The 23069-nt window shown below is 54.1% G+C and overlaps 2 protein-coding genes across 8 annotated transcripts in view; one reads left to right on the top strand and one right to left on the bottom strand.

Moving 5' to 3' along the window:
* CAPN12 (calpain 12) lies at positions 9577 to 22597 on the top strand. 4 transcript variants are annotated; one of them, XM_018062356.1, is made up of 21 exons: positions 9580 to 9848; positions 10288 to 10357; positions 10537 to 10655; positions 10837 to 10970; positions 11778 to 11955; positions 13001 to 13075; positions 13149 to 13234; positions 13306 to 13380; positions 14146 to 14309; positions 14391 to 14620; positions 15103 to 15114; positions 15313 to 15521; positions 15775 to 15817; positions 15934 to 15993; positions 16501 to 16558; positions 16921 to 16991; positions 17081 to 17143; positions 17940 to 18018; positions 20952 to 21068; positions 21166 to 21224; positions 21311 to 21434. In XM_018062356.1, the coding sequence occupies exons 1-21, from the start codon at positions 9612 to 9614 to the stop codon at positions 21335 to 21337; spliced, it is 2166 nt and encodes a 721-aa protein (XP_017917845.1). In that variant the 5' UTR covers positions 9580 to 9611; the 3' UTR covers positions 21338 to 21434. The 4 variants fall into 4 exon arrangements, with proteins under 4 accessions (XP_017917847.1, XP_017917846.1, XP_017917845.1 ...); XM_018062355.1 differs by lacking the exon at positions 21166 to 21224 and having other exon boundaries at positions 21311 to 22597; XM_018062358.1 differs by lacking the exons at positions 20952 to 21068; positions 21166 to 21224; positions 21311 to 21434 and adding an exon at positions 20771 to 20944 and having other exon boundaries at positions 9577 to 9848.
* The window catches only part of ACTN4 (actinin alpha 4), a 72329-nt gene continuing 70995 nt past the window's right edge, over positions 21736 to 23069 (bottom strand). For 3 of the 4 annotated variants that reach the window (XM_018062353.1, XM_018062354.1, XM_018062352.1), the window contains one exon: positions 21736 to 23069. In XM_018062353.1, coding sequence (XP_017917842.1) covers positions 22911 to 23069 — 159 coding nt within the window. In that variant the 3' untranslated portion in view covers positions 21736 to 22910. The other variant, XM_018062351.1, reaches the window with a different exon arrangement.

Genomic DNA, 23069 nt, shown 5'->3' with positions numbered 1-23069 from the left:
CAGCTTTCCATACATGTATACATACAGATTCCTTTTTAAAATATTCTCTTCCATTTATGATTTCTCACAGAATATTGAATATAGTTCTCTGTACTACACAGTAAGACCTTGTTATCCTGTATATATCCTACATTAGCCAGCCTATATATAATAGTTCACATCTGCTAATCCCAGCCTCCCACTCCATCCCTCCCCCTTGGCAACCACCAATCTATTCTCTATGTCTGTGATTCTGGTTTTGTCTCATAGATAGGTTCATTTACGTCATATTTTAGATTCCACATAGAAGTGATATCATTTGGTATTTGTCTTTCTCTTTCTAACTTAGTTCATTTAGTATGATAATCTCTAGTTTCAATCCAAGTTATAATCTAGCTGCATCCAAATTGCTGCAAATGATGTTATTTCGTTCTTTTTTTGTGGCTGGGTTTCCCTGGTGGCTCAGAGGTTAAAGCGTTTGCCTGGAATGCGGGAGACCAGGGTTCGATCCCTGGGTCGGGAAGATCCCCTGGAGAAGGAAATGGCAACCCACTCCAGTACTCTTGCCTGGAGAATCCCATGGAGGGAGGAGCCTGGAAGGCTACAGTCCATGGGGTCACCAAGAGTCGGACATGACTGAGCGACTTCACTCACTCACTCAAGCTTAACTTCATCAGTGAAATGAGTGTGTAGTCATGATCACAGTATAGTATTGGAGAAAGCAATGACACCCCACTCCGGTACTCTTGCCTGGAAAATCCCATGGATGGAGGAGCCTGGAAGGCTGCAGTCCATGGGGTCGCACAGAGTTGGACACGACTGAAGCGACTTAGCAGCAGCAGCAGCAGTATAGTACAGTCTTATTATTCCTATTTTGTAAAGGAGACATCTGCTGCACAAGAAAGTAAAGTGACCTGATCAGGGTGACATATCATGTAGATGGTGGAGCAGGGACCAGAGCCAGGCGAAGGAGTTCCACAGCTTGGGGTCTAAACCACTGGGAAATCATGTTTTATTTCTTTTCTGGTTTCAATGTTTAATATCAGCTTTACTGAGGTGTAGTTTTTTTTATAATACATACATATTAATGATTTCTATAGGTCTGATTTTTCTTTTTTAAACTTTTTATTTTATATTGGAGTATAGCTGTTTGGTATATTGCTCTTACAATAAAATTCACCCTGCGTGTACAGTGCCATCAGTTTTCACAAATCCATATGGTTGTGGGGTTAGCATCACAGTCAGGGCACAGAATATTTCCAACACCTCTTCTCAAGCACTCTTAGCAACTGGTAGCCACGGATCTGTTTACTGTCATCATAAACTGGTTTTTCTTGCTCTAAACCTGGTATAACAGTGTAGGACGTGCTCTTTTCTGCCTGGCTACTTCTGTTCAGCATGTTTCTGAAGTTCATTCATGTATTTGCATGTAGTGGTCAGTCATTCTTTTTGTCCGAATGGTAATCCATTGTATGACCACACTGCAGTTTACCTATTCACCTGTTGATGGATTTTGGAGTTGTTTCTCGTGTTAGTGATTATGAACTACAGTGGTGTGGACAAATCTTTGTGTGGACTTTTTTTTTTTTTTTAATGTGCACAGATTTTAAAGTCTTTATTCAATTTGTTACAATATTGCTTCTATGTTTTGGGTTTTTGTCCATGAGGCATGGGGGATTTTAGGTTCTTGACCAAGGATCCCACTCGCATCCCCTGCATTGGAAAGAACGCCTTAATCACTGGACCACCGGGTAAGTACCTGTGCATAAGTTTTGATTAAATACCTAGGAGTTGAGTTGCTGGGTCAAATGATGAGTGTATGTTTGCCTTCTAAGAAACTGTCAAATTGTTTTCCAGTGTACTTGAACCATGCTACATGCCTACCTGCCATGAATGAAAGCTCTGGTACCTCACATGCCCGTCAGCATGTAGTATGGCCAGGTTTGTTGGTTTCTTCAATTGTAGCCATTCAAGTGGATCTGTATTTGTGTCTCATTGTAGTTTTAATTTGCATCTTTGATCTTCCTGTAACTACTCACGTTGAGCATCCTTTCATATGCTTGGCGGCCATGTGTATATTCTGAGACTTGTTTATTCAAATCTTTTGCCAATTTTAATTGGATTGTTTGCTTTCTTATTATTAATATATGAGTTTTTTATACTTTCTGGATATAGTCCTTTGCCAAATATATGTATTGTGAATATGTAACATGTATTCACCTCTGTGTAAACAGACTAAAAAACCTAAAGTCTTTTCACTGTTCATGCCTTTCTCAGAAAGAGCAGAAGTATTTAATGATGAGTTCCACAATATCAGTTTTGGGGTTTTTTTTTCTGTTATGGTGTGCGCCTTTGTGTCCTGTTTAAGAAATCTTTGGGAATTCCCTGGTGGTCCAGTAGTGAGGACTCAGCACTCTCATGGCTGAAGACCAAGTTCAATCCCTGGTCAGGGAGCTAAAATCCCACAAGCCACGCAGCAACAGCCAGGAAAAAAAAGGGGGGGCGGGTATAGAACTAAGCACAATGAAAAACTGTAAATCTTCCAAATGAAAGAAACAAATTTTTTAAATTAAAATTAAAAAAAAAAAGAAAGAGGACGAGACCCCAGATCTCTCTTCTGTCTGGGAAGATACATCAAGAAGGTGGCCATGTGCAAGCCTGGCAGAGAGCCCTCAGCAGAACCTGACCACACTGACACTCTGATCTGGGATGCTCAGGCCCCAGAACTGAGAAATAATCATCTGTTGTGTGAGCGGATAGTCTGTGGTGTTTGCTATAGCTGCCAGAGGTGATGGAGATATCTCTGAAGGTTGGTATGTGGATTAAATGAGATCATATTTATGAAGAGCTTAGGATAGTGCCTAGCGTACGCAGTCACAGCAAGTGCTGGGCAAATAGTAAGCACTTGTTATCCTATTTATAACAAATATCTGCTCTCCATGGGATGTCTTCATTTACATGATAGCATTACAGACAAAACCTTTTTATTTTTTTCAATTTGGCTCGAGTGAATCCTTAACTTGATGAGACAGGAACACTCTATTTTGGTCAGGTTAGGTCAGGAAGCAGGGGTATAAATTGGGTAATTGGCACCAGACCCCTGACTCCACGGCTGTGTCAGATTCCTTACTCCACAGGGAAATGAGTTAATCAACATTCCGGCTGGTGCACCGCTACAGAGATCATGCCAACTGAATTAGGAAGGTTTTATTTGGTTGACAAAAAAATAAATAAATAAAAATGGGAAAGAGAGAATTATTGACTCTGAATGTAAAAGTCTGGTTTTGAGCACACCCAGATGGAAGGGTTCTATACTCCAGGGAATCTTATTTCTGGCTCTGCTTCTCTCAGCGGCGTCCTCATTCTCAGGCAGGGTCTCCTGACAACATGGCCAAGGTAGAGCTGAGCCACTCAGGGCTTTCATCCCCCGTGCTTAGGGGCCTCAGGGAAAGAGAAGCGCTGTTCTCACTTCCAGGTGCGGAAACAAGGAACGCGGAGGGGGCGGTGAGGCGCACTGATTGGCTGGCTGGAGTCACATGCACTTCCCTGGAGCAGGTGGGAGGGGCCAGCCCAACCAGAGCCATGTGGCTTGAGAATAAGGGACCCGTGGGTCCCCAAAATATAATGGGGTGACTGATTCCAGAAAGAGGTAAGGAGTGCTGGGTTCACAAACAGCCCAGTAACATCAGTCCGTTTTTCTTAGCTTGGCTGGGGAAAGCATATTTGACTCTGGGTTCAAGGGGAGATTCGGGGAGTGGTAATCACAAGAACTCTTGGTGGTGGAATGTGAGTCCTGCAGCATGGCAGCCAGAGGGGAGCTAAGAAGAGCAGCAGCCTGGAGGGGCCTTTCAGGAGGGGCCAAGGGAGAAGCGGGAAGGAGCCCAGGGCATCTAACAGTTAACAAGGTGTCAGTCAAGTTTTACTAAAAGCTTTCCCCTAGGACTGACGCTAAAGCTGAAGCTCCAGTACTTCGGCCACCTAATTCAAAGAGCTGACTCATCGGAAAAGACTCTGATGCTGGAAAAGCTTAAGGGCAAGAGGAGAAGGGGACGACAAAAGGTGAGATGGTTGGCTGGCATCACTGACTCAATGGATATGAGTTTGAGCAAGCTCCGGGAGATGGTGATGGACAGGAAAGCCTGGTGTGCTGCAGTCCATGGGGTCGCAAAGAGTTGAACACGACTGAGCAACTGAACAACAGCAGCCACTGTTAGTGATACTTTGGGGCAAATAAAGGGGAGAGCACTTTGACCTCGTGGGGTGAGAACAGAGAACTGATAGGGAACGGTGGAAGTGACCAGGAAAATGGCAGAGATGACCTCCAGAACCAGTGGTGGTAGGTGGCCATGGTTGGGATCGCAGGATGTAGTCATGACCTTGAAGGTTCACTGGTCACCAACTATGTGTCAGGCACTGTTCTGAACAGGTCCCGCACATCAACTTGTTTGTTTCTCAACACTCAGAGGTAAGTCTTATTATCACCCCCATCACAGAGATGAGGAAACTGAGGCACAGAGAGGTTAAGTGACTTGCTCACAACACACAGTTCTAAGTGGCAGAGCTGAAATTTGAACCCAGACCCTCTGGCTCCTGAGCTTCCCAGGTGGCGATAGTGGTAAAGAACCAGCCTGCCAGTGCAGGAGATATAAGAGACACCAGTTTGATCCCTGGATCAGGAAGATCCCTTGAAGTAGGAAGTGGCAACCCAGTCCAGTATTCTTGCCTGGAGAATCCCATGGACAGAGGAGCCTGGTGGGCTACCATCTATGGGGTTGCAGGGAGTTGGACACGACTGAAGTGACTTAGCACGCACGCACGCCTCTGGCTTCTGACCCTGCCACCTGCCTCGTGTGAGGGTTTGGTCTTGGCAATCCTTTAGGAAGAAAACCTGTTTATAACCCCTCTTTGGTGGGCACACAGCCAGGACACAGATAATATCTTTTGGTCCATCTGAAGGGAAAGATCCCAGAGGGCCAAAGTTCATCTAGTGTCACAGAGGAGATGAGGCTCTGTTAGGGCAGAAGACACCACCCCCCCCTCCGTCTGCTGAGAGTGGACAGGCTTCTGGGATGAAAACTGGTGAATTTTGGCCACTTGAAACCAATTTTTCCCATTTGTCTTAACAGCTCTAAGTTGGGAGATAGATGAGCCCCAGGCTGAGGTGCTGCAGCTGGACTCCTATTAATGCTTTGAGATGGGGTACCAACAGGAGCACCGGGTCCTGATTCTGTGCATTCTTGTGGATTTCCTGGCCTGACATAAGTGCAGAGAACGCCCTCAGTTTAGAGGAAGGACAAAGGAAGGAGAAGATGCCAGCTGGATGCCATCTTGGCTGAGTGATGGGGGCACTCCAGGACAAAATATGAGGATCTTGGGCCAGAAAAACAACCTGGAAAACTGCCCCTGTATGAGCAACTTAAGCTGCCCCTGGGCTTCCCTGATGGCTCAGTGGTAAAGAGTCTGCCTGCAATGCAGGAGACGCAGGTTCAATCCCTGGGTCGGGAAGATCCCCTGGAGGAGGGCATGGCAACTCACTCCAGTATTTTTGCCTAAGAAATCTCATGGACAGGGGAGCCTCGTGGGCTACAGTCCATGGGGTCACAAAAGAGCACGGACACGACTGAGCAACAGAACTGCCCCTATTGCATGCAACTCACTCTGGGTTTACCTGTGAGCTCTTCCACACGTGCTTTTTTCCTCCCATATGTACTCTCCTCCATTTTAGACAATCCTCTTTAACCACACCCACCAACTCTCAGGAAGGAAACTGAGCCCCTCCTACTCCTACAAGTTTGTATTCCACTGACTGATCCCCAGTCCCCTGTGGTTGTTTACAACAGCTGCTAACCCAGGATGAGAAGACTAGTCCTGCTGGAGTAACCTAGAGTGGGACTTCCTATCACCCCAAATCAGGGAAAATATGTCCTCTTAGGGAAGTGGCAAATGGTGAACGCACAGTCAAAGTACATGTGCCCTTCTCCTAACAGACTTCTAAAAATACTTATTTATTTTTAAAATCTTTTAGTTGCAGCATGTGGCATCTAGTTCCCTGACCAGGGTTCAAACCCGGGTGCCCTGCACTGGGAGCGCAGTCTCAGCCACAGGATCACTTAGGAGGGAAATCCCCTCCTAGGCAATTTTGTTGTTGTTCAGTTGTTCAGTTGTGTCTGACTCTTTGCAACCCCATGGACTGCAGCATGCCAGGGCCCCCCGTCCCTCATTATCTCCCGGATTTCACCCAAGTTCATGTCCATTGAATTGGTGGTGCTATCCAACCATCTCATTCTCTGTCATCTCCTTTTCCTCCTGCCTTCAATCTTTCCCACCATCAAAGTCTTTTTCAATGAGTTCACATCAGATGGTAAAAGTATTGAAGCTTCAGCTTAAACATCAGTCCTTCCAATGAGTATTCAGGGTTGATTTCCCTTAGGGTTGACTGGTTTGATCTCCTTGCAGTCCAAGGGACTTTCAAGAGTCTTCTTCAGCACCATAATTTGAAAGCATCAATTCTTCAGTGCTCAGACTTCTTTATGGCCTTGGGGTACTTAATGATCAAGATCAAACTGAGGAAGAGGAAGAAAGAGCTCAGTTTGAGAAAAGGCAGGCCAGGGTTCAAGCTCCACTGATAGCAGTTGCTGTCAGCCACGTTTTGCAACCTCAGGAAAACTCAAAGCGTTCAGGAAGATTCACCCATCCACCTGGAAGTAAAACCAACAAGGGGGAATGCTTCAAATGTGAAGTCAACTTGCCACCAGGCCTGTGGATTCCAGGAGCCCCCCAGGCCATGCTCAGCCTGGAAAGAGACCAGGCTCCGGAGAAGGGAGTGACCTCAGTCCCAGATGGGAAAGGGGGGGCTTCTGCTCCTGAAATGGCCATGCTGGACAGCTGAGGTGCCCCAGGGATTCCAGCAGCTCCCCTCTACCCCCAAGGAGATGTCTGTCCCCATCAAGGAATCCTGTGCAGTCCTTTTTTTTTTTTTCACAGAATACAGGAAATTATTTCCCTGAACAGGGATGGAACCTGAGTCCTCTGCATTGAAAGGGATAAGTCTTAAACAATGGATCACCAGGGAATTCTCCCTGGGTGGTCCTTAACAAAGCAGATAAGATTAATTTTAAGAATTGTTCTAAACGACTTTGGGTTTTTTGTTTATTTTGTTTATTTATTTATTTTTGGCTGCACTGGGCCTTTGTTGCTGCACGTGGGCTTTCTCTGCTTGTGGTGTGTGGGCTTCTCACTGCAGTGGCCTCCCTTGTTGCAGAGCACAGGCTCTAGGGTGCCTATGCTTCAGTAGTTGTGACCCATGGGTTTAGCTGCCCCCTGGCATGTGGAATCTTCCCAGACCAGGGATCGAACCCCATGTCCCGTGCATTGGCAGGCAGATTCTTAGCCACTGGACCAGCATAGACTATGTCCAGAAGATCAAATTTTTAATCAATACTGGAGCCATTTATTCCATCCTGATTTCTCAAAATGGGCCTCTTTCCTCTAAATTTGCTCAGTAACTGGTGTCAGTGGGAAACCTTGAACCCATAACTTCACTGCGCTTTTTTTGATCTCACATGCTTTTCTAGCTCTTCCTGAGCATCCTACACCACTCCGGGGGAGAGACTTTCTGGAGTCCCTCTGGGCCATGTTAGGGTTAAGAGGGGCCTTGGGCAGCCCCTTATCTGAGGGGTAGAGCAGAGGCTGTTCACAGACTGATCTTCAACGCTTGTCTTTTTAATCTGCTTGTTGAGTTTGCTTTTTCCAGGTTACAGCAATTCAAGATGATGGTGATAGAGGGATTCCAGTGATTCTCTGGAACCAATCCTGACTCTCCAAATCAAACCAAACAGCAGAAGCTGCCCTGGGGCCCCTTGACAAGAGTGTTCCATGACCCTGATTAGGTGGGGTGTATAAGTCCAATGTCAACCTGAAGAAGCTACAGAAGATGGACCATTGTCCATCATCCTCCCAATGAGATTTGGGGGGATCCACGTCTCTCAGGAGGGATCTGAGACAGAAGATCAGGCCCCAGGCTGAGCAGCTGCAGCTGGTCTCCTACCGATGCTCCAAGATAGGATACCAGCAGGAGCAGTGGGTCCTGATTCGCTGCATTCTTGTGGTTTTCCCAACTCAATGCACGCACAGAGAAGGCCTTTGGTCTAGGGGAAAGACAAAAGGAGGGGGAAGACACCAGCTGGAATCCATCTTGGTTGAGAGATGCGTGCCCATACCAGGACCATATATGGAGATGACTGGCCAGGGAAAAAAAAAAAAAAAAAAACCTAAAAACTGTCCCTATTCAAGCAACCTGCTGCTGCTAAGTCGCTCCAGTCGTGTCCGACTCTGTGGACCCCATAGACGACAGCCCACCAGGCTCCCCTGTCCCTGGGATTCTCCAGGCAAGAACACTGGAGTGGGTTGCCATTTCCTTCTCCAATGGATGAAAGTGAAAAGCGAAAGTGAAGTCACTCAGTTGTGTCCGACTCTTAGCGACTACATGGACTGCAGCCTACCAGGCTCCTCCATCCATGGGATTTTCCAGGCAAGAGTACTGGAGTGGGGTGCCATTGCCTTCCCCGATTCAAGCAATATAATCCACCTCTATTGTGCACAATCCCTGTTGCTCTGCTACAGGTGCTTTGCTCCTAATAAACACTTTTTATCTTTTTCATTATTCTTGGTCTCTTCACTGAATTCTTTCTTCAAAGAAGACAAGAACCAAAGTCCTTCTTCCAGCCATTCCACCAAGCTCCATCATCCTTTTGGGGAAATACTGCTCCACTGAGCCCTGAGCCACAGATGGGCAGAATGGGGTGTCATGGCCTCTGGTGGGCCTGGCTCCCAGTCTAGGACAGGTAGGTGCAGAGCAGCCCCTCCATGGTCAACCTGGGGCAACCAAGGTGAGGCAACCTTGTAGACCTCAACCAAGTAGAGGAGGGGAGAGACAGGAGTCCTGAGGGCTCAAAGTCCCTTTAGGTGACTGGGGGACAAATGGCGAGGGATAGACAGTGGGGCATGCAAAAGATAGACAGATACAGAGAGAAAGAGAATCAGGAAGAGGTGTAAAGAGAGAAATGGAGGTAGCAGGAGATACAGAGACACAGATACAGATACACAAAAAATGGAGAAAAGACAAAATGAGCCAGGAGAGATGGACAGAAAGAGACACGGAAGCCAAAATAGAAGACAGAGATATGATGGCAGGTAGAGAGAGAAACTGTCAGATGGAGAGACAGAGAGACAGAGGTAAAGACGTCTGTCTCCCCAAACCTGCCTTCCTCCGTCCCACAGAGGGAGGTATGCAGGGACAAGCTGGCAGAGACGCACCCTCCACACTGACCTCCTAGGCACTCCCACAGTGGCATCTGGTCCTCCCTCAGCTCTGCCTACCTTCCAAACCGACTGCTGGCCAAGCCCATTAAACTGCTACCCTGGCCACAACTGAAGGGCCCACGCCTTGAGGCAGAAACCGCTGAAGAGGCGTCCTTGCTCCCCGGAACCCCAAACCCTCAATTAGTATTAACGAGGGAAGGTTCCTCGCTGCTTAAAGACCCCCATCTGTGTTCAGATAGAGGGGAGGCCCCACCCCTGTGACTCAGGAGGTTAAAGGGCCTGCCGCCAGCCTGTGAGCCCACAGTGTCCGGATGGCGTGTGGCAGCAGGAGAGTCACCATCCAGTTGGTTAACGAGGAGACAGGGCCTGAAACCAAGGGCCCAAAGCTCTTTCGCGGCCAGAACTACGAAGCAATCCGAGCAGCCTGCCTGGATGAGGGGATCCTGTTCCGAGATCCTTACTTCCCTGCTGGCCCTGATGCCCTTGGCTACGACCAGCTGGGGCCCCACTCGGAGAAGGCCAAAGGGGTGGAATGGAAGAGGCCCCACGTAATGTGTGGATGGGGTTTGGGCTCCTGGTCTGAGGGAGGAGGGGGCTGAGGACAGGGCTCCTGGTCTGAGGAAGGAGGGAGTTGGGAGCTAGGCCTCTGATCTGAGGGAGGAGGGGGTTGGGAACTGGCTTCCTGGGTCTGAGGGAAGAGGTTGGGAGCTGGGCTCCTGGTCTGAGGGAGGAGGGGTTTGGGAGCTGGGCTCCTGGTCTGAGGGAGGAAGTGTCATTGTGGGACCACCTCAGAGCACAGTCAGCCATCCTGGGTCAGGGGAGGCCCAGGGAAGCCAAACGCCTGCCCCAGGCTTTACAAGCCTCTCACGGGGCTGGAGGCGCTCATTACTCCAGAGCTGTGAGGGCAGGAGGGGACCCAGGCATCTCACCTCCTGGCTTCTTCCTTCCGCTTCCTGGCTGAGGCCTGGAATTCCTCATCACCCGCAGGAGTTTTGCACTGAGCCCCAGTTCATCTGTGAGGACATGAGTCGAACAGATGTGTGTCAGGGGAGACTGGGTGAGACCTCTGAATCCATGCTGAGCCCCCAGATCCTGCAAGTCACAGCAGGACCCTGCAGCCGCCCCGCCTTGGCCTCCCTGCCCCATCCCATGCCACCATCCCCCCCCCATACCCCTCTCAGGCTCTCCCCCTTGTGCCTTCTTTCCCCCTCCCTTAATCCCAGCCTTTCCTCCCAGGTAACTGCTGGTTTCTTGCGGCTGCTGCCTCCCTCACTCTGTACCCCCGACTCCTGTCCCGTGTGGTACCCCCGGGACAGGGCTTCCAACATGGCTACGCAGGTGTCTTCCACTTTCAGGTAAAGCTTGCTTCCTCTGTTCATGCCTCACCCCCAGGGTGACATGGATTTCATAGCTCATGCTGTCCCCTTGGAGCTGGAGTTCCCGGACTGGTACAGCAGGGTCAGAGGGGCAGGGGCTGGGGCCCAGCAGGGTTGGAGGAGGGAAGCTGAACCCCAGCCCTGCCTGCCCCCCCACCAGCTCTGGCAGTTTGGCCGCTGGGTGGACGTCGTGGTGGACGACAGGCTGCCTGTGTGCGAGGGGAAGCTGATGTTCGTGCGCTCTGATCAGCGGAACGAGTTCTGGGCTCCGCTGCTGGAAAAGGCCTATGCTAAGTAAGGACCCTTGACACCCCCAGCAGCAACCTCAAGCCTTAGCCAGCAGCCCTCAGGCCACAGGGGACCCCTGGAGCTCCCTGACTTCTGGGATCCCCTAGACACTTCGCCAAAGATCTCAAACCAGGGACCCTCATGTTACACCATCACCTAATGACTTCCAAATCATGAACACTTCCCTCCATCCATATTTTACACAAAATATTCTTAGATACCCATTGCTGCTGCTGCTGCTGCTAAGTCGCTTCAGTTGTGTCCGACTCTGTGGGACCCCATAGATGGCAGCCCACCAGGCTCTGCCATCCCACTAAACACTCGTAATTCCAAAGGAGCCTGAAATATCATATATCAGGCCCCAGTGTTACCCTTGGAGAGACCTGCAGTCTCTCTTGATCCATCGAGAGACCCAAGATACCTCCAAAGTATCAGGTGTAAGCCTTGGGACCCTCAGGTCTTTGCTTTTCCCCATTCTGCGGCTCTGAAATCCCTGACAAGGCCCACAGGGATCACCCTCAAAGCAGAAATCTCCCACAGACTCAAAATATCAGACACAGCCCCCAGGAAGCCCAGAATTCTGACAGAACTCTCCTATGAGCCCAAATCATGCATTCCTGGTGGCCCCAGGAGCCACTGGCCTGATTTTCCAGGGCTTCTGGATGTGCCTTTTTCAAGAGTCTGCCAGTTTCGGGGATGGGACCTCAGACTGGGACCTCACAGCCTGGGCCCGACCCCACCCCGCACATCCTAGGGGTTGCCCGAGATACTCAATCATGCCTCAGATGCCTGACCCCAGACCCGCTCCCACAGGCTCCACGGCTCCTATGAGGTGATGCGAGGCGGCCACATGAATGAGGCTTTTGTGGACTTCACAGGGGGTGTAGGTGAGGTGCTTTACCTGAAGAAGGACACTCCAAACCCTCCGGGCCTCTTCTCCATCCTGCGCCGTGCCCTGGCCAAGGAGTCCCTCGTGGGGGCCACTGCCCTGGTGAGAGAGTCAGACTCCCATGGAGACCGCCCCCCCACCAGGATCTGAGCACAGTCACGACTAGAAGGAGGCAGTCCTGTGTCCTTCTCCTCTCTGCTTTCACTGTTGGCTTATTCTCTCCCACAAATCTAACACGAGCCAGTCAAAAGGACATCTGTGTGCTCTCAGAACAAGTTAAGCTTCAGCCACAGCTGGATCCCGGTGCTTGGTGGACGTTGTGAATGTGGTGTTTTGTTTTTTTTTTTTTAATTCCTGCTTCTGGGTTAGATTCACTTGCAAACTTTTCTCTCACAGGCGCAAAAGTGACCCCCACAGAGGCAGGTTCCTCCTACCTTTCAGGTGGTATGTGCTTAGTTGCCTGGTCATATCTGACTCTTTGCGACACCCGCGGACTGCAGCCTGCCACGCTCTGTCCGTGGAGTTTTCCAGGCAAGAATATTGGATCGGGTTGCTAATTCCGACTCCAGGGGATGACTCAGGGGTCTAACCCGAGCCTCTGGGGTCTCCTGCCTTGGCAGGCAGATTCGCTACTACTGCACCGCTTGGGAAGCCCATACTCAGGTGGGAGGAGGGTGAAGAAAAGTGCCGCTTAGAAGGTCCATGAAAGTTCTGTGATTGCTTTTCACGGGCTCAGTTTGGGTCGTATGTCCCTCTGTGACCTAATCACATACTCATACGCTGAGTCAGTCTAACTCATTCACTCATTCATTTGCTTAATCCTCTGCTCGGTTAGTGATTGTCCTGTGCGTTTCCCTGCCTCTTCATCTCTGTTCTGTAGTTTTCTTCCTTTTTTTTTTGTTCTGTATCCTTCTTTGTCCCCGTTTCTCTGTCTCTCTCATCTCTTTTAGCCTCTTGTCTCCATCTGCCCCTCTCTCTCCCTTCTCTTGCCTTCCCTCCCCAACTCCCCGGCCCTCTCGGAGCCTGGTGCCATTCAGTTAGGTGCTCTGGGTGACTCCCGCCTTGGTGACAGGAGGTGGCAGTGCAGAGAGGAGCAGCCACTCTCCTGCCCCCCAGTGTGGCTCACTGTCCCCTGTCCTCTGCCCAGAGTGATCGGGGTGAGTACCGGACAGGCGACGGGCTGGTGAAGGGACACGCATATTCAGTCACGGGCACACACAAGGTGAGGAATCCCCAGGGTGGGCTGGCAAGGTGTGTCCGGGCACCAGACTCCCCGCTGACCATGCCTCCTTTAGGTGTCACTGGGCTTCACTAAGGTGCGGCTGCTGCGGCTGCGGAACCCATGGGGCCGAGTGGAGTGGAATGGGGCCTGGAGCGACAGGTGGGATGGATCTGGGGTGGGTGGGTGGCTTGGCTACCCCCCGCCCACCCCTTACACCTCAGTCTTTCCAGCTGCCCACGCTGGGATGCGCTCCCTACAGAGTGGCGTGATGCCTTGCTGGTGAAAAAAGAGGATGGCGAGTTCTGGTGAGTGGGACAGGGTCCCAGGTCTGCCTGGGCAAGGGGTGCCAGGCTACTGGGATCAGGGAAGGGGGCAAGTCTTGCTTGAAGGGACACAGAAGAAGTTCATGGAGATAAGTCCTAAGTGGCAGAGAAACTGACCATATCCGTGGTAATTTGGGAAGTTGGGTTCTATTTTAGGAAGCTGAAGAATTAGCAGTAATATTAGGGGAATTGGGAAGCATAGTAATTTTCAACAGGTTGAAGAGGGATGGGTGATATTTAGCACAACTGAGGGAAAGTTGGTGACACCGGGGGCATTTCTTGAAATGTGGCGAAGTTGAGGGGCTGAAGGATGCTTGTTAGTAATAGAGAGTCTGAGGGTCTCAATATTTGGGGCGAAATCTAGGGGAGCTGGTGGTGCTAGTGGTAAAGAACCCACCCGCCGATGCAGGAGACGTAAGAGACCGGGCTCATCCCTGGGTCGGGAAGCTCCCCTGGGGGAGGGCATGGCAACCCACTCCTGTATTCTTGCTGGAGAGTCCCATGAACAAAGGAGCCTGGCAGGCTGCAGTCCACAAGATGGCAAAGAGTCAGGCACCACTGAAGTGATTTAGCACAGCATGCACTGGGGGAGCTGGAGGGGTCTATTTTGGGGGACTGATGTGTAACTGGCAACATTTAAGGAATGCAGGGGGCTTTGTGATTGAGGGGGTTTCGGGATAATTTGGGAGACTAGGGCCCTGGGGAGGTGAGGGCCTGGGCAGCATCTGACCACCAGCCACCATCCAGGATGGAGCTGCTGGACTTCTTCCGCCACTTTGACACTGTCCAGATCTGCTCGCTGAGCCCCGAAGTGCTGGGCCCCAGCCCGGCTGGAGGCGGCTGGCACATCCACACCTTCCAAGGCCGCTGGGTGCGCGGCTTCAACTCTGGCGGGAGCCAGCCTGGTGCCGGTGAGGCCTGGAGGGGGCCCTAAAGTCAAGCAGGGGTGGGGCTGTGGCAGGCCGGGTAACCCTGTCTCTGTCCTTTCCTAGAAACCTTCTGGATGAACCCCCAGTTCCGGCTGACGTTGCTGGAGCCTGATGAAGAGGATGAGGACGAGGATGGATCCTTGGGGTGCTGGGGGGCAGCAGGGGCAGGGGGCCCCGTGCGGGGCGCTCGCACCCCCAAATGCACTGTTCTCCTATCACTCATCCAGCGCAACCAGCGGCGCCTGAGGGCCCAGGGCCTCAAATACCTGACCGTGGGCTTCCACGTGTTCCAGGTGGGACCCTGGGCTGAGCAGAGGTGCGGGGGGAGGAGGGGGGCGAGGGGAAGACACAGAAGCATAGAGATACAGGAGGCCAAGGCGGGATCTGAGGGGGTGGAGAGGGGCTGGGGAGGCCGAAGGGGTAGTGGATGGGGGCCAAGGGTCAGGGTCAGGAGACAGTTGAGGAAGTCAGAGATTCAAGAAGAGGTTGAAGGGCAGAGGGCAGAGGGCAGAGGGCAGAGGGGTCTCAGAAAGGAGTCAGAGAAAGGGCTGGAGAAAAGGCTGAGGATTTGGGAGTGGATCCGGGAGCAGAGAAGGCACTTGAGGGCACAGGTGGGTGGGGTGGTCAGGAGGGGCTAGGTCAGGAACTAAGGGGCAGGGCCTTTAGGAGGGGTGGGTGGGAAGAAAAGAGGCAGGGATGTGGAGGGAGCAGGGAAGGGCTCCGCCCCTTGGTTGCCTCCTGGGGCCCTGACTCCCCTGCCTCTTCCTTCTTGCAGATCCCAGAGGAGGTGGGTATCAGAAAAGACCCCAGATTCCATCCATCCCTGAACCAGCCCCAGCGGCTCCTACAACCTGGGGGCCTGAGGCGCGCTTCGGGTGATCGGTGACCAGTGGGTTTGTCCAGGGCGGTGTGGAGGGTGCAGTGGGTCGGAGGTCGGATGGGGTGAACTTGGGCGGTGGTGGTCACGCTGCCTTATCCCCCCCAGCAACTGGGCCTGTGGGACTCCCCGCGGAGTCGCGCGCACTTGTCCGGCCTGCTGCGCGCTGACCGCTCACCATTCTGCGCCCGCCGCGACGTGAGCCGCCGCTGTCGCCTGCGCCCGGGCCACTACCTGGTGGTGCCCAGCGCCGCCCGTGCCGGCGATGAGGCCGACTTCACGCTGCGCGTGTTCTCTGAGCGCCGCCACACGGCCATGTGAGCTGGACACCCAGCCCCGCCCCCGGGATCCCCAGCCCAGCCCCGGGACCCAGCCCCGCCCCCGGGATCCATATCCCCGCCCCCGGGATCCCTAGCCCAGCCTCCCGGGATCCCCAGCCCCGCCTGCGTCAGCCCCGGCCCCCAGGATCCCACCTAAACCCAACCTGAGTCTCAGCTGAGACCCCGAGTGCTCCATATCCTCAGCCGCGGCTGAGCGCCCCGTCCCCCATCTCCCGTCTGTAATTTGCAGGGAGGTAGATGACGTGATCAGCGCCGACCTGCACGCGCTTATGGTGAGGCGCGGCTCTGGGAAAGGGGCGCTATGGTGTGTGTATGTGGGCGGGAGAGGCGGGGGAAGGGGGCGGCGTGGAACTTCTTGGCCAGAACTGAACTACCCCCAACCCCACAGGTCCCCTACATTCCCCTGGAGCTGGAGTTGCAGCAGCTTTTTCAGGAGCTGGCAGGAGAGGTGAGGAGGTGGAGCAGGGCTAAGTGGATTCCCTCCTCTCCCCTCCCTCGTCATAAACATCTCATTTTGCTTTAGTTTTCCAGTCTCTCTGTGCTTAAATATCATGAACTTCTTTTGCCAAAACACTCACAGCTCTTCCCTGCCACAGGGCCTTTGCTCAATCTGTATCCTGGACTGCTTTCTCTCCCTTCACAACCCCTGCCAGGCTGAGGCCTTTTCTTTCCCCAGGCTAGCCAGCCACTTGCCCTCTGCGAGTTCCAGCAGCCCAGGGCTTCCCCACTGCAACCCTGACCTCTCTGTGGACACATCTCTCTCCCTCCATGGACCAGGAGCTCTGACAGGCCCGGGGCTCTCTCAGGCTCTGCCATGTCCCAGCACCTCCCAGCACGCTGTCTGGCCCCCCCTCACCCCCACCCTCCCCCACCCGCCCCCACCCCCACCCCGCCCTGGGCTGTTTGTTGAATGACTACCTGAGTGCAGCCTCACAACCAGCTCTGTCCTCGCCAGGAGGAAGAACTTGGCGCCCCTCAGCTCCAGATCTTGTTAAGCATCGCCCTGGAGCCTGGTGAGTTGGGGACCAAGAGTGGACACCCGGAGCCCCCATGTGTGTCCATCCACGATGCTGCTGGGAGAAAGGCCACAGGAACCCTGGCTTCAGCTTGCCAGCGCCTCCCCTGTGGCCGGAACTGTGGATCCTGTGACGGGACCTGTGGCCAAGACCATGGCCACTCATAAGCCTCCATTCCTCTAAGGGAGAAGCAGGGAGTGTCGCTGCTCTAAGCACTGACCCAGACCACCTTGCCTGGGTTCAAATCCCAGCTCTGCTAGTTTTCATCAGTCGCAGGACTTTCAGAGATAGCAATAATCCTGAGCACTTACCGTGATGACCAGGATGTGGGAAGTGCTATCTTTTTGTTTTCCCTGTAGCCAGGGCCCATGCCCAGACCCCCAGAGAAATCGGGCTCAGGACCTGTGAGCAGCTGCTGCAGTGTTTTGGGGTATATTATGGGGGCAGTGCCCAGGGAGGGGGAATGGCCTCGGCTCCCCTTCTGGAGACATTGACCTTAACCAGATGCTCCCTCCCCAGCATGGGGGAAGTCTGGACTTGTACCACTTCCAGCAGCTCTGGGGCCACCTCCTGGAGTGGCAGGTAAGGTAGGGCACTGGGCGGGGCACCTCCTCCTGGAGGGCCAGGAACCTTTACTAATAGACCTAGGTGCACTGTGGGCTAGCGGGATCCCAGGGGAGAAGGGGGAACTGGCCGGCACCACGCCAGCCTCGAGGATGTCCTGCCCCTACCGCCGTTGTTGTCCCTTTGCGTGTGTGCGCTAAGTCGCTTCAGTCGTGTCTGAGTCTTTGTGGCCCTGTGGACAATAGCCTGCCAGGCTCCTCTGTCCATGGGATTCTCCAGGCAAGAATACTGGACTGGGTTGCCATGCCCTCCTCCAGGGGATCTTTCTGACCCAGGGATTGAACCCGCGTCTGTCTCCTGCATTGGCGGGCAGGTTCTTTGCCACTAGCGCCACTTTGTCCCTTTAGGGGGCACTCTGATCCTGGGTTGGAACCCCAGCTTCCAGCTCAGCCCCTTTCTGGCTATGTGACCTGAGCGGGCCTTTGCTGGTCTACGGCTGGGAGGCCATCATTCCTGCTGCTTTGGACCTCTGTGAGGAGAACAGTCACAGGCCTTCCCACACTACAAGTGACAAGCTACTGTTCACTGAGCCCTTTGGGGGTAGAATCTCATGTTGTCCCCACAACCCGCCTATTACTGCTGGTACTATTATTTCCACTTTACGTGGGCAACAGAGACCCAAAGTGGTTCAGCTGCTGGCATAGAAAAGCCAGGAAGAAAGGGAGGCGGGTGGGTGGGAACTCAGGCCCCCTTTCAGCCTTCTTGAGGGTGCTCCGGGACCCGGGGTGGGACTGACCCAGACCTCCCTGCCCAGGCCACATTCGATAAGTTCGACGAGGACGCCTCTGGAACCATGAACTCCTATGAGCTGAGGCTGGCGCTGAATGCGGCGGGTATGGACAGAGGTCCTGGGGGCTCCTGGGGATGGATCTGCTCCCCCCACCTCCCCCACACCCCTCCCCCGCACCCACAAAGCCCACACCTTAGTTTGTGCAGGAACTGGGTGACCCTAAAAGAGGTCCGAAGGGGGAACTCCACTGTGTGGGGGGAGGAGGGCGCTGTGGGAGTGGGGCCTCCCCCGAGGGGAAGTGGGGGCCTTGGGAACTGGTGTCTGAGAGGCCCCAGCCCACAAGGCCTCAGAGTAGAATGTCCTGGACTCCTTGGGTGGCCCTGGGCTCTTGAGTCCACCTCCTGGAACCTCTGTTTTCCTCTCTGCAGAATGGCTCATACAGAGGGTGGCAGGAAGGAGCCTGTGGAATGGCGCCCACAGGGCTTAATGCTGGGAACTTAGCTTCTATTCACTCAGGCCAGGTCACCTAAATGAAGGCTCTCACTGGAGCCTTCCTGAGTTCTTGCAGGAGACGTAGAACAATCCCCTTCTATTTGTGTGGGAGCACAAAACCCTAGCCACGGCACAGAGCCAGAGACCCACATCTCCAGGGCCACACGGTTAGAAAGGGTGTGGGAGTGCGACTTGCCCCCCACCTCACCTTGCATGGAAGGAGCGGAGGCTGGGGTCAGACACAGAGCTGCCAGACCCCACGCCCCGCCCCAGGGCTCGTGGGCCATAGCAAAAGGAAGGATGCAACATCGAGGGATGGGAGGCTGGGGGGATGTGACCCAGAGTCGGAGAGGCAGAAGGGCGGGGTCAAAGGTCCAGGGAGATACAAGAAAAGAAAGGAACTCAAGAGCCGACTCATTAGAAAAGACCCTGATGCTGGGAAGGATTGAGGGCAGGAGAAAAAGGGGACGGCAGAGGATGAGAGGGTTGGATGGCATCACCAACTCAATGGACATGAGTTTGAGCAAGCACTGGGAGATGGTGAAGGACAGGAAAGCCTGGCGTGCTCCAGTCCATGGGGTTGCAATGAGTCAGACACGACTGAGTGACTGAACACGAAGAAGACATTGGGGGAGATGGAGTCAGAGAAGATGGGGAGACGTGAGCCTGAGAAACAGAGTCCCAGGTAGACAGGAGGTGAGGATGGAAGGCTGTGCTATTCACTCAGCATCCCTCGGTAGGGGGCTTGTGTCAGTCTAGGCAGAAAAAATTGCTCTTGCGAGGCTGACGTTCCGGTGGTGCATGTACACCAACGAGCAGAGTGCCCGCTGGTGAGGAGGTCTGTGGTGGGGAAAGGAAGCAGCCCAGGATGCTGGGACATGCAGCGAGCGCGGTGCGGGTTAAGACAGGGCGGGCAGGGAAGGCCTCGCTGAAGTGATGGCTGAACAGAGATCTGAAGGACGGGGAGTGAGCCTGGGGGCGCTGGGGAAGAGCCGTCCAGACAGAGGGAAAGGCAGTGAAAAGGCTCTATAGAGGCCAGTGTGAAGAGAGGAGAGAACGGCGGGGCTCAGTGATGGAGAGGAGGACTGAGGAGGGGGCTGGGGGGGATGGTATGGCTGGGGCCAAGTGGGGAGGGAGAGGTGGTCAGAGAGACGACTGGTGGGGGAAGACAGGACAGCTCTTTAGCACTTATCAGCGGGAGGAGGGAGAGGCAAGTCCAGGATCAGGGTGTGTGTGAGGCTGGAGCTGGCAGGCAAGCGGAAGGCTGCGTGTCGTGGAGGGAATGCCAGGGAGCGGCCAGCAGGAAGTCATGGCGGGAAGACCCTGGCACCTCTGCGCTGGGGGGCCAGGCAGAACCTGCTCTGACCTTATCCTGTCCACTGCTCCAGGAACACCCCCGAACCCCGCCCTGCTCCAGGCCCTGTGCTGGCTGATGCTGGGGATTCTGTGGTGACCAGGCGCCTTTTCCAGACCTCTCCCCTGCTTAGTCCCAGAGCCACTAATGACAGTGACAGTCACTAATGACAGTGACAGCCTGGGAAGGAGGACGGTCAAGGCAGGGACGTGGAGCCGCAGGGAGCTGTGGGAGCCCAGAAGGGGAGCGTGATGCTGCTTGTGGGGGTGGGGCTGAATATCTGAGAGGACTTCCTGGAGGAGGTGTGTACCAGAGGAGGACATGGTGTTCTGGGCGGAGGGAACATCAAGTGTAGAAGGCAGTGAGACGAAGCCCTAGGTCAAGTGGGGGTGGGTGGGTGAGGGGAGCAGATGAGGCATAGCCTGTGTGGGCTACCAGGTGCTTAGGGACAATGGGGGCTCTAGGGAGGGGTAACCAGGTCCTGGTCTCTAGCGCCCAGTAACCTTGGTAAAGGGGTTCACCAGTACCAGGTTTTAAAGGCCTCTCTTGAAATTCCTTGTCAAAGAAGCTTTAAATATATACACACACACACACACACACACACACACACATATATATTTTTTTTGCTTTATTTTTGGCCACGCCTCATCGCACGCGGGATCCTAGTTCCCTGACCAGGGACCAGAGACTGAACCCATGCCTCGTGCAGTGGGGGAGCAGGAGTCTTAACCACTGGCCCACCAGGGCAGAGCCCCAGAGATGATTTCTAAACTCTAGAAATGGCACCTGATGTGAAATGTCAAGATATTGACTCCATATGGGACTGGCAAAAATGCTTTGCTGCACGGAGGTATTCTCCAGTGTCTGTTAGCAGAAATTCTCAGAGTTTAAAGGGATGACGACACTGACAGACGTAACAATGTGCCGGCAGATACCGTCCTAAGCTCTAGACATCTAACACCTTCACAACCCTCCTGGGGTCAGGGCTGACCTAGTTCCCATTTGACAGGCCCAGAGAAGTGAAGGGAGTTGCCCCTGGGGCCTCACAGCTGGGATGAGGCAGAGCTGGGACTGCAGAGATGGGACCAGGCCCCTGAAGTGTGTCTGCATTCCCTGGGTAGTCAGAGGGTGTGGTGCGACCTGGAGGTGGGCTCAGGGGGCAGCCAGGCCTCAGAGGTGGCCTCCCCCAGGCTTCCACCTGAACAACCAGCTGACCCAGGCCCTCACGAGCCGCTACCGTGACAGCCGCCTGCGTGTGGACTTTGAGCGCTTCGTGTCCTGCATGGCCCAGCTCATCTGCATCTTCCGTGAGTGCCCTCCCCGGCGCCAGTGAGGCAGGGGGAGGCGGTCTTCGCGGCTGCGGGACCAGGCAGGTGGGCCCTCACCTCACCCCTCTCTGCACAGGCCACTGCAGCCAGTACCTGGATGGGGGTGAGGGGGTCATCTGCCTGACCCACAGACAGGTGAGCCTGGAATGCAGGGCACAGGTGGAGGTAGGGGGAGTGCCGGGAGCCCCCCAGCCTCACCCCTGCTGTCTCCTCTCGCCCAGTGGATGCAGGTGGCCACCTTCTCCTAGATCTCAGCCCGGGATCCCTGCCTCTCCCCCATCCCAGCCCGGACCGCGGGGAGGGAGCAGCTGCTCTGACGGTGGACGGTCGTCTGAGCACGGCCTTGGGAGCCAGCCTGCCTGGAGCTGATTTCAGGCCCCACCCCTCACCGGCTGGGTGACACTGGGCAAGTCCCTGCACCTGTTTCGTCCTGCCCTGTGCAGGCTGCACGAGTCTGCCCACATCACACGCTGAGAACAGTGGCTGGCCCAGAGTGGGTCCCCAGAGGCACCCCTATGCTCACACACTCACGGGAACAAGGACTGGGTTGCGCCCAAGCCCCCACTTCGCTCTGGGAAGGGGTGCTCCATCATCACTCTCCAAAGAAGTGGAGAACAGGGATAGAAAAACAGAGGACGCTGTAGGAATCCTTAAAAATATTACATGTTTTATTATCCTGTCCCCAGAAGGGAGGTTTATCCAGAAACCGGGAAAAAAATAATCAAGAATAAACTCAAAAAAATAAGGCGGGGGGGGGGGCGAGGTGGTTAGGGAAGGGAGAGCAAAACCATCCACTAACAGGCAACTAGGCCAGCAGCCCACCCTCCACCTCAGGAGGGTCCCCAGAGACCCATGCCCGACGGCAGACATCAGAGAGAATCGGTGAGGGGCTGGGGGAGGGGAGCCAATCAGCTATATCTTCATTATGAGAGCAAGAGGCGGCGAAGATATGTTGCTAGGTGAATATATATTTATATAATAAATCCGTAAGTTAATAAAGTAAATAGTAATTCTCTGAAAGGTTGATTTTTTTTTATAGCTTTTTTTTGTGAATTTGTGTGTGTGTGTGTCGAGAGGTGGGGGGCGCGGTGTGGGGAAGGAGGGTGGTCCTTAGAAAATCTGAAGAGATACATAGGTCCAGACAAAGCAAAGAGGGGAGTGTCTGGGGATGAGGGCCGGAGGCTCGTCTGCCTGGCCCCACTCCTATCGCAGAAGAAGGGGGGGACTGAGCTGAAGCCCCTCACGTCCTGGCAACGCCAAGCTGGAGGGGAGGGGAGATGGAGCAGGCAGGTCCTCTTTCCTGCCGGGCGGCCCGGGCACCCTCTGTGGGGCCCATTGCAGGCTCGGCGGTTCCTGAACAAGGCACGTCGGGCTTTGGCCTGGATGTAGGAGGCCTTGAAGGGACCTCGGGGGAGAAGGGGTGGGGGTGCCGTTTCTAGGGCTTGGAGGGGGCCTGTTTTGCTGTGAGGATCCACTGTTCCCTCCACAAAGTTAGAAAAAAAAAAAAACCCAAAACGAAACAACACATCATATATATTTACCAGACCAGAAGCGCTGACCCCGGTAAGCCTCCCGGCCCCCATCCAGGGGGAGGGAGAGCCTTGCGGCCGACCACAGAGAGAGAGGAGAGAGCCTGCCCCAGCCCCTCCCTGCCCCCCCGCCCCCCCAGCAAGACTGACAGAGAGTGCTTTGCATAGATACAGAGTCAGAGGAGCGGGCCGGGGCCCTCGCGGTGGGGAGGTGGGATGGAGGGGCTCCCCCAGCCCCTCCGGGAGGCTGTGAGGAGAGGGGCGTTTGGTCGGGGGCGCTCTGAGCGGGGCCTCACAGGTCGCTCTCTCCGTACAGGGCTGTGGAGAAGGATTTATAGTCGAGGGCGCCGGGCACGGCGTCGGGGCCCTGGTAGGGCGCCATGCGGGCGATGCAGTACTCGGCCTGGTCGGGCGGCAGCTCTCTCCGCAGCTCCTCGGCTGTGATGAAGTT

Source organism: Capra hircus, chromosome 18 (assembly GCF_001704415.2).
Source record: "Capra hircus breed San Clemente chromosome 18, ASM170441v1, whole genome shotgun sequence".
Lineage (NCBI taxonomy): Eukaryota > Metazoa > Chordata > Mammalia > Artiodactyla > Bovidae > Capra > Capra hircus.
Note: the sequence above shows the minus strand (reverse complement) of the source record. Positions and strands in the feature narration are given on the sequence as shown.